The sequence below is a fragment of the Carassius carassius genome, chromosome 25, assembly GCF_963082965.1.
Source record: "Carassius carassius chromosome 25, fCarCar2.1, whole genome shotgun sequence".
Taxonomy (NCBI): Eukaryota; Metazoa; Chordata; class Actinopteri; order Cypriniformes; family Cyprinidae; genus Carassius; species Carassius carassius.
In genome coordinates this window covers 15,745,781-15,759,957 of record NC_081779.1, presented here as the reverse complement: position 1 = coordinate 15,759,957, position 14,177 = coordinate 15,745,781, and the positions used below count along the sequence as shown (strand labels likewise).

Genomic DNA, 14,177 nt, shown 5'->3' with positions numbered 1-14,177 from the left:
AACTCGAAAGGGTGGTGAATTTGAACAATCCACAAGGGTTAAACAATAATTGGCTGGACCCACAACAGACCCCCTGTTGAAAACCCCTGCATTAAATTAACAGTCAGTCTGTTCAGTATGCTCCAAGAGCATATAGAACCTACCAAGTCTAACATGTTTACCAGTGCCACTCGTTTTCTGATCATGCGAGGTGCTTGCTTAGACAATGGGCCTCAGTTTTACTATTTGCTAGAAGCAAGATTAATTATTTTCCCATTAATTAGATTTTTTCTCTCCAAGGAGGGAGACAGCATCTCCAGATGCCCAAATCTCATTTGCAGTCATTTGTTTGAGTGGGCCGCTTCACAGAACCACCAAGGAACAAACAACACAAATCACATCTGACCATGAAAAACAATGCAAACATCTCACAGAAAACACACAGCACCTGAGCCTGGGGCTGTGGATGATGAACACACACACACACACTTTGGTTGCTTTGGGCTAATAAGCTCATCAAGTTCACTCATGCGTTTTACACTGATGAAAAATACACACATTTGAAATGAGACCGGCCTCAACTCTAATCTCATTAGTGAAAATTCTCTTTGACTGCCGGCTTGATATATTTAAAATGCATTTTAAAGTGGGCGGAGCTCATGTTGGCTAAATCTAACCAATGAAAATGCAAGTCGGAGACCTACCAGTACAATGACAGCAGCAGGACCGACAAAAGCATAGAGCAACCCTCCTTCCAGAGACAACCAACAACTGAAATGGAGAGAAAGAGATAAAGTGAAATATAAACACTGCAAATCAAGAGAGAAAGTTGACACATTGTTAGCTTCAGACAAAAAAGGGGGGTTGTCGAGAAAGTTGTAGTTTCCATTAACTTTTAATCATATTTCTTCACACAAATAAAGATTAAGGGAAAGTAGAAGAACAAATTAAGCTTAGATTCTAACCAAATGTATTCCCCAAATTAAGAAACTGAAAAGGATATCTCAGAAACAACCTCTCCATCTTACTACTTTGTTTTTAGAAATACCATATTGTTAAAGTGCTTTCATTGCAGAGATCGAATAAAAACTTCATAGCTAATAGACAGATAAAGATAGTGCCTGGTAAAGTTCTACATAAACAGCTCTGCAAAAGCTGGAAGGTCATACTTTATAGAGGAGCATTATTAATCCAGATTTTAATGGAGACGTTTCAACATTTGCTAATGTTCTGGTCAAATGCAATCAAACAGATTTCAATTTCATTTGTATTCTGACATCCTTGTGAAATGTCCACTGTGAAAGGATCACAGACATATGCACTCAATCATGTATTCGTATGTGGAAGACTGTAGAGAAGGGTGACTGTGTAGTAAGCAGGCTGTCGTTGAGCCCGGCGGTGAGGTTATCTGAGGCCACTGAATTCTTCCACTCTTTCCAAAATCTGTCCTTTGGTTTGAGGGGAATCCATGTGTCAGACATATCCAATTAAAGATCTCAAGGTCCACCACTGTTTTCAACTTTTGTCTCCGATTAGTCAGGCAGCTCCCTGGCTGAAATCAATTCCTTAGCAGTGCAGTGAAGACAGAAACCATTATATGCAGAGCAGCAGAAAAGGACCACCACATTGAGTAAATCCATAGCCAGCAATAGAGGAAGAACAGGACTCTCTGAGGACTCTCTGTCTCAAGATACTTGTTGAAGAATTACTTCCAATGTAAAAGGTCAACATCAGGCAATGCACACTCATGAAAAATGTGCATCACAATGTAGCTCTAAAGATGCAAAAAATCTAGGCATCGTATCAGTTGGTAAAACCTTGGCTATTTTCAAACATTGATTGGGATGAAAAATGTGTGTATGTATGAATGTGTGTGTATATATATATATATATATATATATATATATATATATAAAAGATCAATCATCTTAAATGTGCATTTTCCACATGCTGGTAGTTTCAGTTCCACTTTAAATGTTTAGGCTTGCCATTTATACTAATTGTGTATAATGAATGCCATGTTACCATATTTACCATATTTATATATGGTATTTAATGCTTGTTCTGTTCTGAATACTGTAGATTTAAACATTTGTGTTGTATTAAGGGGATTTACATTAAGTGGTTAGAATATCTGTAACTTGTAGAATGATAAATGTAACTTTTGGAGAATGCAGCACTAACCCAGTGCAACTTATAGTCAGGTGCAACTTATTTTCTGGAAAGTAATGTAGTTTGGAAAGACCAGGTAAGTGTGTTTACTGCTTATGTGTTGCATTATACAGCATGTGTTATAACATTAGACACAGAGTACTCTGTGATCATACAAAATTTCTAATTAATATTATGAATGTTTTCCTTGTGAGACTGTGCTGCATCAATGATACTTACTAACTTGGTGTGCCATAACCTCTGGCCCGGGTAAAACCCACAGATACAGCGACCACAAGAGCTGGAAGACCTGCAAGATAAAGCTTATGATGAAAAAAAAAATAAAATAAAAAAATAAAAAAAATAAAAAAACTCAACACACTGAAATTAAAAAGTATGTTAAATTGCTTCACATTCTTTGCACTTTTGCATCTGCATTGCATTCTTATATGTGTAAGTATTCATTTTTTTTTTAGAACATTTAATGGCAAATGGCCAGAGAGGAAGTTAGCTGAAGTAATCTTCTCTCACATTGGTGACTTTCTTTAGCTTGTGCCCTTTTCATGGACAAATGCACATGGCATACAGGTACATCATTCCCCCCATGTGCGCAGTGCCCTTCCAGACCAAAGACACGCTACTTTAGCAGAGACCAATTCCCGTGGGTCTCTGTATATGTCTTTATTTATGAGGCCAAAGTGTAGCAGTGTAAACGTTCTTGTCTGTTTTCTCTAAGAGTGCTCCACAGGGCAAGTACACAGAGCAAGCACTTTGACCCTCTTATAGCAACACTGTGAATGCTAGCTGGAACCAAAGCTTTTATGTCATACAGTATCATGTCATTAAATGCACATTACTGTGCTTTGCTTCAGGTCTCAACTTTCAAATGTATTTATAATGTATATATAATGTATATACATGTATATATATATATATATATTAATGTATGTATTTTCATAAATATAGATGTCCCCCCTACAGGAATAAAAATAAATAAATACATAATTTTTTTTTGCTATTTAATATACAACAGAAAACGCTCTCATAACTAAGCATCTTTTCAGCATGAGGTTTCCCATCTCAGGACTGAGGAAAGTATACTTCTTAGTCCATGATTACAATGCCATGTACAGTGACCTTTACTTTGTAGAATCCTTTCATCCTCTCGGACCCTCCCCTCTCTGTGTCTGTGAGGGCTTTCTGGCCTCTCCTTCTGGTGTCATCCCTTTTGTGTTTGCCATCACAGTCAGGGAGGCCAGCTTTGCTCATGTGCTAATTAGACCTATCCATTCTTCTCGCTCTATGTCTATGTCTGTGTGCCACGTCCACACATAATGAGCTCTCCTCTGAAATATTCATGTAATTAACAATGCTCTGATTAACTCTGGAAATTGAAGGCAATTAGAAAAACTCCGGTTTAGAGAACAGGATTGGAAGATGTGGGAAGGGAGGGGATGAACGGGATCTAAATGTGGCTCTGCAGGGAGCAGCACACAGTGAAGAAAGTTTACTCTGGATTCCAGCTGTGATCGTTTCATACTGTAACCTGCAGGGGGCCATGGTGTATATCTATATATATATATCTATATATATATATATATATATATATATGTGTGTGTGTGTGTGTGTGTGTGTGTGTGTGTGTGTTTGTGTGTGTGTTTGTGTGTGTTCTGACTTTTTTTATTATTATTTGAGGGTCTTTTTATTAGTTTGAGGTAAATTTCTTTCTTTTTTTCTTACTTACTTTTCTGTAAGTTCTAACAAAGTGTCTACTCACATGACATTTTGGGCTTAGGTAGGTAGGTAGCTAAATAAATAAATAAATAAATAAATACAGATATAAGACAGAATAAAGAAGAAATCACTCAATCTCACCTCTATCTGAGCATGCACTGTACACGACCAGCAAGAGCACACTTATGATGATATCAACATTTTTGCCATCTTAGTTAGAAACACATCTACTACCACTTCCCTGTGGGAGGCAATGCTATTCTACAATATCTGCAAAGGGCAGCAATGAATTAATGGAAGTGATATTGGATCAATAAGTGAAAAAAAAGTGTGTTTGTGTGCTATTGCAAGTCCTTGAATATCCTTTTAGATCCTGCCTGTGTTAAGATGGTAGCACACGATGCATTTTTTATCAACGATCAGACATCTACATTTTGTAATACAGAAGTAACACTGAGCTCCAGTGGCATAGTTATGGTCTGTCATTGGGCTCCATTGAAGCAAACTGACATTGCAGACAATCTGATGTGACTGAATTGATAAGAACTGGTATGATATACTCCTGCATCCCTCATATTGATGAAAAACTGAAACTGAAGCACTACAATAACATCGCTTTTGACCTTGGAGGTAAGTTGTGGTGTGTGTGCTGGTGTCCTACCCCAGCCCAGGCACAGGAAACGCTTGCGAATGAGGCGGGACCTCATCTTGCCAATCACAGCCAGGTAGGACTGCCATGCCTCTGTCAGTACCCAGCAGAAAGAGGCCAGAAAAAAGAAGTGCAAAAAGGCAGCAGTCACAGTGCACAGTGCCTAGAGACAAAAAAGGGAAGAAAGAAATAGAGAGAAATAGGAAGTAAGAAATGTTGAAGAAAAAGAGGTGCAAATGGCTCTCAGCTGATTGTTATCGAAGCCAAGAGGGAAAGAGAGATGAAGTGATTGATAAGGAGAAGTGGGAATGAGCTGCGGACATTAACAAAAGTCAATCTGGAGAGAATCTACTGTTTCTATGTGGTGTGAAAATGAGCTCTAAAAACGCACCCTGTCTATGTTTTTTTTTTCTTGTAGACAGACGTACTTAAAAAGTGAAAATGGGTAACTTAAAGATTGAAAAGTTTATAAGGAAAAATAGCAGGCAGGAATTAAAGAAAAGTATGATTTAAATAACAGGCGAGCGCAAATGAGAAGCAGTAAGCAGAGTATCTCACTGAGGTTTTATACAATAATGAGGTGCATATTCTAATGCTAAACACCGGCCCGCTCAGCAAATGACCCTGGAAATGAGAGGGATTTCACACCATTCATGGTTTCTGAAATTAGGCTTATCTGTACTTTCTGAAACTAATGCCGAATATGAGAATTTAGTGAAATATTAAGCCTGGATAGAGGGGGAAGGGGTCCTACCAGCAGTTCTTGTGCTGGTCTTTGGCTTTCTTTGTAGCTCTGAGCGACAGATTGGGTTTGAATGGCAGCACTTATTTCTCAGGTGTCTGTCACGGCTGACACAAAACTGACCCTTCAGTGCCTTCCACATATGTGTCTGCTACAAGCTCCTGCCTGACTTTCTCAAATTCTATCGTGGCCACTTACATATTGTCATGACAGGCTGGAGAGAGAACAAATACTAGTCACATTTACCACAGACAGACTACTAACTCTAAGGAGTCTGGAACCCAAGGTTAAGTGCCATTCAGAACTCAGCTTTAAATTGAATGTATTTTGCATTCCAATTATTATGTTTTAAATCAAACTGAATTTGTATGAAGATTTAAAATTGAAATTTGAATTTAACAGAATTAAAATTGAATTAAATTCAAAGAAAAACAATGTGTAATTTTAGTTATTAGTTAATAGTTTTATGATTATTTCATAATGAAAACTGAAATGCAGTAATATAAATGGCTATTATTAAATGAAAAGTAATTATATACAATTATTTGATAACAATAATAATAAAAAAATAATTCACAAATGCATTTTAACTATATTATTATTAATAATAATAATTCATATTATTAATATTATTATTATATAGATTTATAAATTGAGTTTGGTGTTTTTAAAAAAATATATATTTAATTTTTCAATATGACTGACACAAGTATTATCAACAACAACAACAACAGCAGGGACTACTTCCAGAAACACAAAATTGATATTTATTATGTTTAGTAAATTAACTAATTTTATGTAGACCATGCCAGGAAAACATTTATTTTCCCAGAATGATCTTCAAATTGGAGCCGAACATGAAAGACAGGATGGGAACCTAAAGGTTGCTCTTTCTCAAATCTTTCTCTCATATACATCAGAGAAACACAAATTTGCACACATACTCACCTTACTGAGAGTTTGGGACTGTCCCACCAGTATCAGCGCATTGGAGGCCAGTATGGACAGGCAGAAGTTCACCAAGATGATGGACCTCTCTGAACGAATGTACCTGAAAAATCAGAAAAATTACATTATGACATTATTATATTTACAAAAGGCTTGCTATTCAGGTTTATGACATAAAAATGTGTCCCAGGTGACCTGCAGATGAACTCCAAAACAGCATCTTACACACAAGTACCGGTGAGCAAAATGTCCTCATCTGCTATTTGGGCTCTGGACAGATTTGCTCAACAGGACAATGACAGTGTCCGGCAGGCCTGTGATAAGCTCTCTGGTGGGGTGGCAGATGCACTAATCTTGGAGAGAGGTAATACTTTCCCACCTGCTACTCAGGAATTATGGGACGGGGGTAAAAATAATTTCAGAAGTATCGGGTCATTTTAACCAACTCATCAAAAATGAATGAATAGTGAATGAATTTCATTGCATTATACAGCAAAACAGTATTACACATTATATATAAAAACAGTATAACACAATGTAATATATAATATTAATAATTTACAAATACACTCTTTGACCAAAACATTTCACGCATAAACATGCTTCTTTTTCCTTTTTTCTTTTGTAAAGAGATTATAACTTTTATTCAGCAAAGACACATTAAGTTGATCAATACTGACAGTAAAGACTTAAGCACTGTCAAAAACTTTTCTTTTCATCAAAAAACTCTGACCAAAGAATTGGAAATCAAGGGCTGGCGGGGAAGTCGTGGCCTAGTGGTTAGAGAGTTTGACTCCTAACCCTAGGGTTGTGGGTTCAAATCTCGGACCGGCAATACCATGACTGAGGTGTCCTTGAGCAAGGCACCGAACCCCCAACTGCTCCCCGGGCACCGCAGCATAAATGGCTGCCCACTGCTCGGGGGTGTGTGTTCATGGTTTGTTTGTGTTCACTGCTGTGTGTGCGCACTTTGGATGGGTTAAATGCAGAGCACAAATTCTGAGTATGAGTCACCTATAATTGGCTGAATGTCACGTCACTTTTTTTTATTTTTATTTCCACAAATGTATTAGGCAGCACAACTGTTTTCAACATTGATAACAATAAGTAATGTTTCATGAGGACCATATCAGCATATTATAAGGATCTGAGAAGGATCATGTGACAAATATTTTATATTAATCATATAATATATAAACAATGTGAAAAAATCTAGCATCATCTGTCATACTTCTGAGGAGATAAATACTTGACTAAGTGTTGGCCTTTTTCTGTCTATGGTGTAAGATGATCACGTGACTGACCTGGGCCATCTGCCACACTGAGTTGTTAGCAACCATGCTAGCCTTCACTAGCACTCTCCGCATAATTCTGTCCTGCCACAGGCGGCTCCCGCCATCACTCATTTGTTCCCAATTATTGCTAATTGCAGTTTTGGCCCACTCTAGAACTACCCCATGCCAGCTGTTCTATCCCAGCCCAGGCAAGCCCACATGGGAAGCTAAAGTCTGAAACATGAATCTTTTAAGGTGTAAGTGTACCAGTGAGAACACCAGGCAGTAAACGAGGGGAATAGTACAAAAATAGCACCATAATGTCCTATTATCAACAGAGGACAGCAGAACCTGGAAGCTACAGTACATTGAAAAACGGTCCTCTGTAGATCTGTGTTTTGTTGCTAGCTGTTGGTCAGTGAAGGGTTTTGTTGAACTCACCTCCAAAAGGCAGCGTAGATGAGCAGCAGAATGAGAAGAGCCGTACAGGATATGCCACAGCCCACCATGAGGGGCACAGACGGTATACTGGACAGCCCCATACCCTGGAAAGAGATCAATGGAGAGAAGGAAGATTATAATGGGTTGTTTATGGTATATGTATGGCACAACAAAGAATCACATGACCGTAAACAGTACGGACTTGAATATATAGTATATATAAGCAAAAAAAAAAAAAAAAAGTATATTATTAGAAAATGATGTCTGATGTTATTAGATGATGATCTTTTGACCTTAAAATAAATATATGATAAATAAATTATTTCTGAAGGATCATGTGACACTGAAGACTGAAAATCCAGCACTGCCATCACAGGAATAAATGGCATCTTAAAAAAATACTAAAACAGAAAACAGTTGTTTTAAATTTTAATAATATTTCACAATATTTCAGTTTTTACTATTTTTTAAACAAAAAGTGCAGCCTCTGTGAGCTTTAGAGAGAGAGAGAGAGAGAGAGAGAGAGAGAGAGAGAGAGAGAGAGAGAGAGAGAGAAATGTACTGACCACAATCTTTTTAATTATTTTTTTTGACTGTGTAATGTATATGTCGAAACGTATGTAAAAATATGAAACACTTGACAAAGAGATGCAGGCTGGGCAAAGGATAAAAAGTGTGTGTGTGTGTGTGTGTGTGGTGGGGGTACAAAGGGGTAATAGGGAGAGGATTACATTGTGTTCAGGTTAAAGCTAAATGCCAAAGGTCTTCTTTCTGAATAGCCTCATGATACCCTATCTTCTCTTATACTCCTGGGATCATTTTCTCTGTTTCTCATTGGGTCAAAGCTAGATTCTCTTCTTCAACTGGGCATTCTTTCCCCATCAGCCCTTGAACACTTCAACCCCTTTGCAACAGCTTGTTAAGCACCTATGCCGTGAGAAGGGTTACTACGGGTGAACACATGCCTCATGTTTCTGGATTAACCCTCCTACTCAGTCTTACCACCAAGAATTGCGGGTAGATCCATGTAACTTCATATTATAACTAAAATAAATGTGATAAATGTGCAATTCAGGGTTCAATTTAATGTTATATGGACAAGTGCAATGTGCAAATGCATTAATACATCAATCTTAAAAATCAAATGAATAAAAAAATAAATAAAAAATAAAAACAAGAGTTTTCTGTCCAGTCTGAAAGGAATAACAGTGTTAAATGTGGTGTTGTTATCAATACAGTCCAATAACATCTTGACATTAATGCCTTCCTGTTGAATCAGTGCAGCATGAAGATCCCAAGAAATTGCCTTTTTGCTGGACATGTTAAATTGTTATGTGAACTACAGGGGGTCTAATCACTCAGACCATGTTAATGTGCCCCATCACCAGCTCTTCACAGCACATCATTATAGTGGATCAGTCTGTAATCATTACACAGGTCACAGTATTTTTCTTTGAAAAAACAACAATAATAATAATAATATCAGATTCAAACAGGAGATATCCCCACAAACTGTGGTACACAAATATTAGAAAACCTGTGTTAATTGTTTGTGTGGCTCATTTATTACTACTGATGACCTTGCAAAGGTCATACCTTGGCCAAAAAATAAATCCACACTTCTCTTTTGAATTTTCTGTGCTGCTTTTGGGAGATAATAATAATTCAGTGGAAATCTGTAGAGCTTTCTACCATCTGCTGGTTGCATGATTAAAGTCTTCCACAATCAGGGACACAGCATCAGGGAAGGTACTTTCATAGCTCTTAATATTAGTTCAAAAATGTATTTTCTTGATCTGAATGTGTAGAATATTTATTTAACAGTGAAATATTTCAAGTTAGGACAACAAATCGCTTCAGAATGTGTTTTAATCAGGACACCAGAAATGTACAGTTAAATATACACCACGTTAAGCTGGTCTCATCTCATTCTCCATGGACTTCTATATATAAGTTATTACAGAGAACTATGAAAGCGTATTTTTTAACTACAGAATAAAAATATAATGATTAAGATAAAACAGAGCAAATATTATCTATACATAGAATAACTGACAAGCATAGTTAAAGTTCCCACACCACTTCATCAGCTCCTGCATCAAGTGTTCATGTGGACACATTCTTCCTCGTCAGGTTCTTAAGATAGGAAGCACAAGCAGTTAATATGCGATAGTGGTGTGGCAGTGATCAAGAACATTCTTTCAGGGCAGGAGGCATGCTGGTAATATTTCTAAAGAACTGTCTGCAGGTTGGGATTATTAAAATCTCCTGCAATCAGGGACGCAGCATCAGGTTGGGTACTTTCATAGCTGTTAAAGGGACAGTTCACCCAAAAATGAAAATGTTATCAACATTTGATCACATCGTCTCAAACCTGTATGAATGACTTTCTTTCTGTGGAACATAAAAGAGATATTTTGAGAAATGTCTCAGTGTGTTGTTCCCATACCATGAAAGTCATGGGTAACCAAAACCATATAGTTACCAACATTATGTAACCTCAAGAGGGTGATTTAAAGATGAGAGAATTTTCATACTGAACTTACTGATCTGAATGGAGAAGAATACAGATTGCATACATGATGTCAAAAGAAAATACCACAGAAATCGTTATTTAACAGCAATATTACATGCTGGAACAACAAGGAAATCAGAAAACCAGGAGCTTAACATGAGACACATGCAACCTTTCAGTCTGTGTGATCTGTCAAGCTGCACAGCTTCAGTTGTATTAGGGGTCAGCTAGGGCTTGTTGAGACAGAATCTAGCCATATGTGATGTCCAGCTAAAGGCTTAACCTCTCTGTCAGTTTGTTCATCTCATTCTCTACGGACTTCATACTGAACAGAAGGACTCTCACAAATGGAGTTAAGTATAGAACACCAAGATAATTCTTTCAAACTAGACAGTATAAATCCTATACATACAGTGGGGTTCCGAGTCTGAGAACACTCGTGAAAATGCTTCACAGTTTACTCATAAAAAAAGTAAATAAATGAATTTAATCTAAATTAATTTACATGTGCATCTAAATAAATTAGAATGTCGTGGAAAAGTTCATATATTTCCGTAATTCAAGTATAATTGTGAAACTCGTTTATTAAATAAATTTAATGCAAACTGAATTAGTTTAAGTCTTTGGTTCTTTTAATTGTGATGATTTTGGCTCACATTTAACAAGAAAGAAAAAGATGCACAACAAACAGAGAGAACTGCAGCCTTATGAGGATTGTCAAGCAAAATGGATTCAAGAATTTAAGTGAACTTAACAAGGAATGGACTGATGCTGTGGTCAAGGCATCAAGAGCCACCACTCACAGACGTGTCAAGGAATTTGGCTACAGTTGTTGTATTCATCTTGTTAAATCACTCCTGAACAGCAGACAGAGGCATCTTACCTGGGCTAAGGAGAAGAAGAACTGGACTGTTGCCATTGCTCCAAAGTCCTCTTTTCAGATGCAAGCAAGTTTTCTATTTCATTTGGAAACCAAGGTCCTAGAGTCTGGAGGAAGGGTGGAGAACCTCATAACCCAAGTTGCTTGACTGGCCAGCAAACTTACCAGGCCTGGACCCCATAGAGAATGGGGTATTATCAAGAGGAAAAAGAGAAACAATAGACCGAAAAATGCAGATGAGCTAAAGGCCACTGTCAAAGAAAACTGGGCTTCCATACAACCTCAGCAGTGCCACAAACTGATCACCTCCATGCCACATCGAATTGAGGCAGTAATTAAAGGAAAATGAGCCACTACCAAGTATTTAGTACATGTAGAGTACATGAGCATACTTTCCAGAAGGCCAACAATCCACTAAAAGGTTTTTATTTATTATTTATTATTATTATTATTATTAATATGGTCTTATGACGTTCAGATTGTCACGGTTTAGGGTGCTTCATCGGCTTCCCTGTTGTCTGTGTCCTGTCATTGTCTGCAGCTCGTGACCTGGGCAATCAGCGCAGATACATCGGCGCTGGTGTGTGCAGATCACGAGCTGATTGCTCTCACCTGTCGCTTGTTCCCATTTTCCCTTATATTCCCTGCTGTGTCTGTCCCTTGTTGTCAGTAGATTCCGTGTTGACTTTGTGACCATACTGTGTGTCAGTTTTCTTACCTGTTTTCCACTGTGTTGCTCAGGACGTCTAGACGAGGAGTCTTACGTTGGCCGCATGCACGAGAACCTCTGTCTCGTTTTTCCACGTCCCGTTGGGCATTGCACCAGTGGTGGTCTCCACAGTCTGTGTCCGCAGGTGACTGTACGGACGGCTCTGGAGTTGTTAGACTTGGGTTTTTGTTCGTGTGTGTGTCTTCACACATTGGATTATTTTTGGATTCACGGTTGTACAAATAAACCGTTTCACTTTATCCTCTGCATTTGAGTACTCTCGCTTCGCGCCTGACAGAATCTACTGACCATTATGGACTCAGCAGAGGAGATCGATGTCCTCCGTATCCTCAGACAGCAAGGCACGCTGCTGGGTAGAGAGCAGGAGGAGATCACCGCTTCACGTCACGCATTTTCGGAGCTGTCACTGCAACTGACCCAGCTCACTGAACGGCTTGATCGGCTTCAGATTATTCCTCCCGCGACTCCTGTTGTACAACCTCTGTCCGAACCAGAGGCCGTGGCTTCCCGTCATGCAGAACCTCGTCTCAATCCACCTGCTCCTTACTCCGGTGAGCCCAACTCATGCCGTTCATTTCTGTCACAATGTTCACTGACTTTTTCACTCCAGCCCTCCTGTTTTCCCACGGAGCGATCTAGAGTGGCATTCACCATCACGCTTTTAATCGGACGAGCGAGAGAATGGGGAATGGCCATGTGGGACAATGAACATCAGTGTTGCTGTTCATTTAAGGAGTTTTCGGAGGAGCTCCGCAAGGTGTTCGATCGCTCCGCGCTTGGGACAGAGGTGGCGCGGGCATTATCTTTGCTGCAACAGGGAGGTCGGTCGGTGTCGGATTACTCCATCGAGTTCCGCACTCTCGCCGCATCATGCGGTTGGAATGCTAAAGCGCAGTAGGATCACTTTCTTCACAGGTTGGCTGACTACATCAATGATGAGATATATTCTCTCGAACTGCCTCCCAGCCTCGACGGCTTAGTCGACCTCGCCATCCGCGTTGACAACCAGATAGCTCTCCGATCCTGGCATCGGAGGGGCATGGTCTCTCGCAAGCTCTTCTCCGACCTGGTCGCTGGAGCGGCGGGTGATGCTACTTCTTAGCATCTCGTCATGCCTGAGGAGGAGCCCATGCAGATCAGGAGAGCCTGGCTGACGATCACCGAGAGGCACCATCGTCTCACTCACAGTCTGTGTCTTTACTGTTGGGGTGCGGGACATGTGGCGGCCTCGTGTCCAGTGGAGGGGCGGCGTTATTTGTCTAAGGAGGGGCGTACGGTGAGCTTCACTAATACATTCCTGCCCTGTGGTGGTCATTCCATCCTCCAGGCTTCATTACAATTTAATAAGACTATTCATCAGGTGTCCGCTTTAATTGATTCTGGAGCAGAGGGTGATTTTATGGACAATGAGCTGGCTGCCCGATTAGGTGTTCCATCTGTTCCACTGGCCGAGCCCATTTCAGCCAGGACTCTGTGTGGCATCTATCTCACTAGTATTACACACTCCACCAAGTTTATCACTCTCACCCTCTCGGGTAACCATGCTGAGGAGATTCATTTTCTCCTCATTCATTCTCCCTCCGCTCCATTAGTGTTAGGACACACATGGTTGGTCAAGCATAACCCACACATTGACTGGACTCTTAATTCTGTTTTGGCATGGAGCTCTTTTTGTTTATCTCAATGTTTGGGCCCTGCATTTTCTCCTGTTTTGTCTCGTTCTGTGTTACAGGAGGAGCCGGTGAGCCTGGCGAATGTACCGGAGGCTTACCATGACTTAAGAGCAGTTTTCAGTAAGTCCCGAGCTTCATCTCTTCCTCCGCACCGCCTGTACAACTGTGCGATAGATCTGTTGCCTGGCACTTCTCCACCTAGGGGGCGCCTTTACTCTCTTTCCTGTGGCCTGAGAGGGAAGCCATGGAGAAGTACATCAGTGATTCTCAGGCAGCTAGCATCATCAGGCCCTCTTCCTCTCCGGCTGGGGCGGGATTCTTCTTCGTGGGGAAGAAGGATGGATCGCTCCGTCCCTGTATAGATTATCGGGGCTTGAATGACATCACAGTCAAGAATCATTATCCTTTGCGATTGATGTCATCAGCCTTCGAGCTCTTGCAGGGGGCGACCATCTTTACGA

At 39.7% G+C, this 14,177-nt stretch overlaps 1 protein-coding gene across 8 annotated transcripts in view; it reads right to left on the bottom strand.

The window, feature by feature from the left end:
• Positions 1-14,177, bottom strand: part of LOC132104292 (adhesion G protein-coupled receptor B2-like) — a 310,415-nt gene that overhangs the window by 48,133 nt on the left and 248,105 nt on the right. For all 8 annotated transcript variants that reach the window (XM_059509655.1, XM_059509657.1, XM_059509661.1 and 5 more), the window contains 5 exons: positions 7,919-8,022; positions 6,204-6,306; positions 4,526-4,676; positions 2,371-2,440; positions 684-750 (listed from right to left, as the gene is read on the bottom strand). In XM_059509655.1, the coding sequence (XP_059365638.1) occupies positions 684-750; positions 2,371-2,440; positions 4,526-4,676; positions 6,204-6,306; positions 7,919-8,022 (495 nt within the window). The remainder of the gene's footprint in view (positions 1-683; positions 751-2,370; positions 2,441-4,525; positions 4,677-6,203; positions 6,307-7,918; positions 8,023-14,177) is intronic.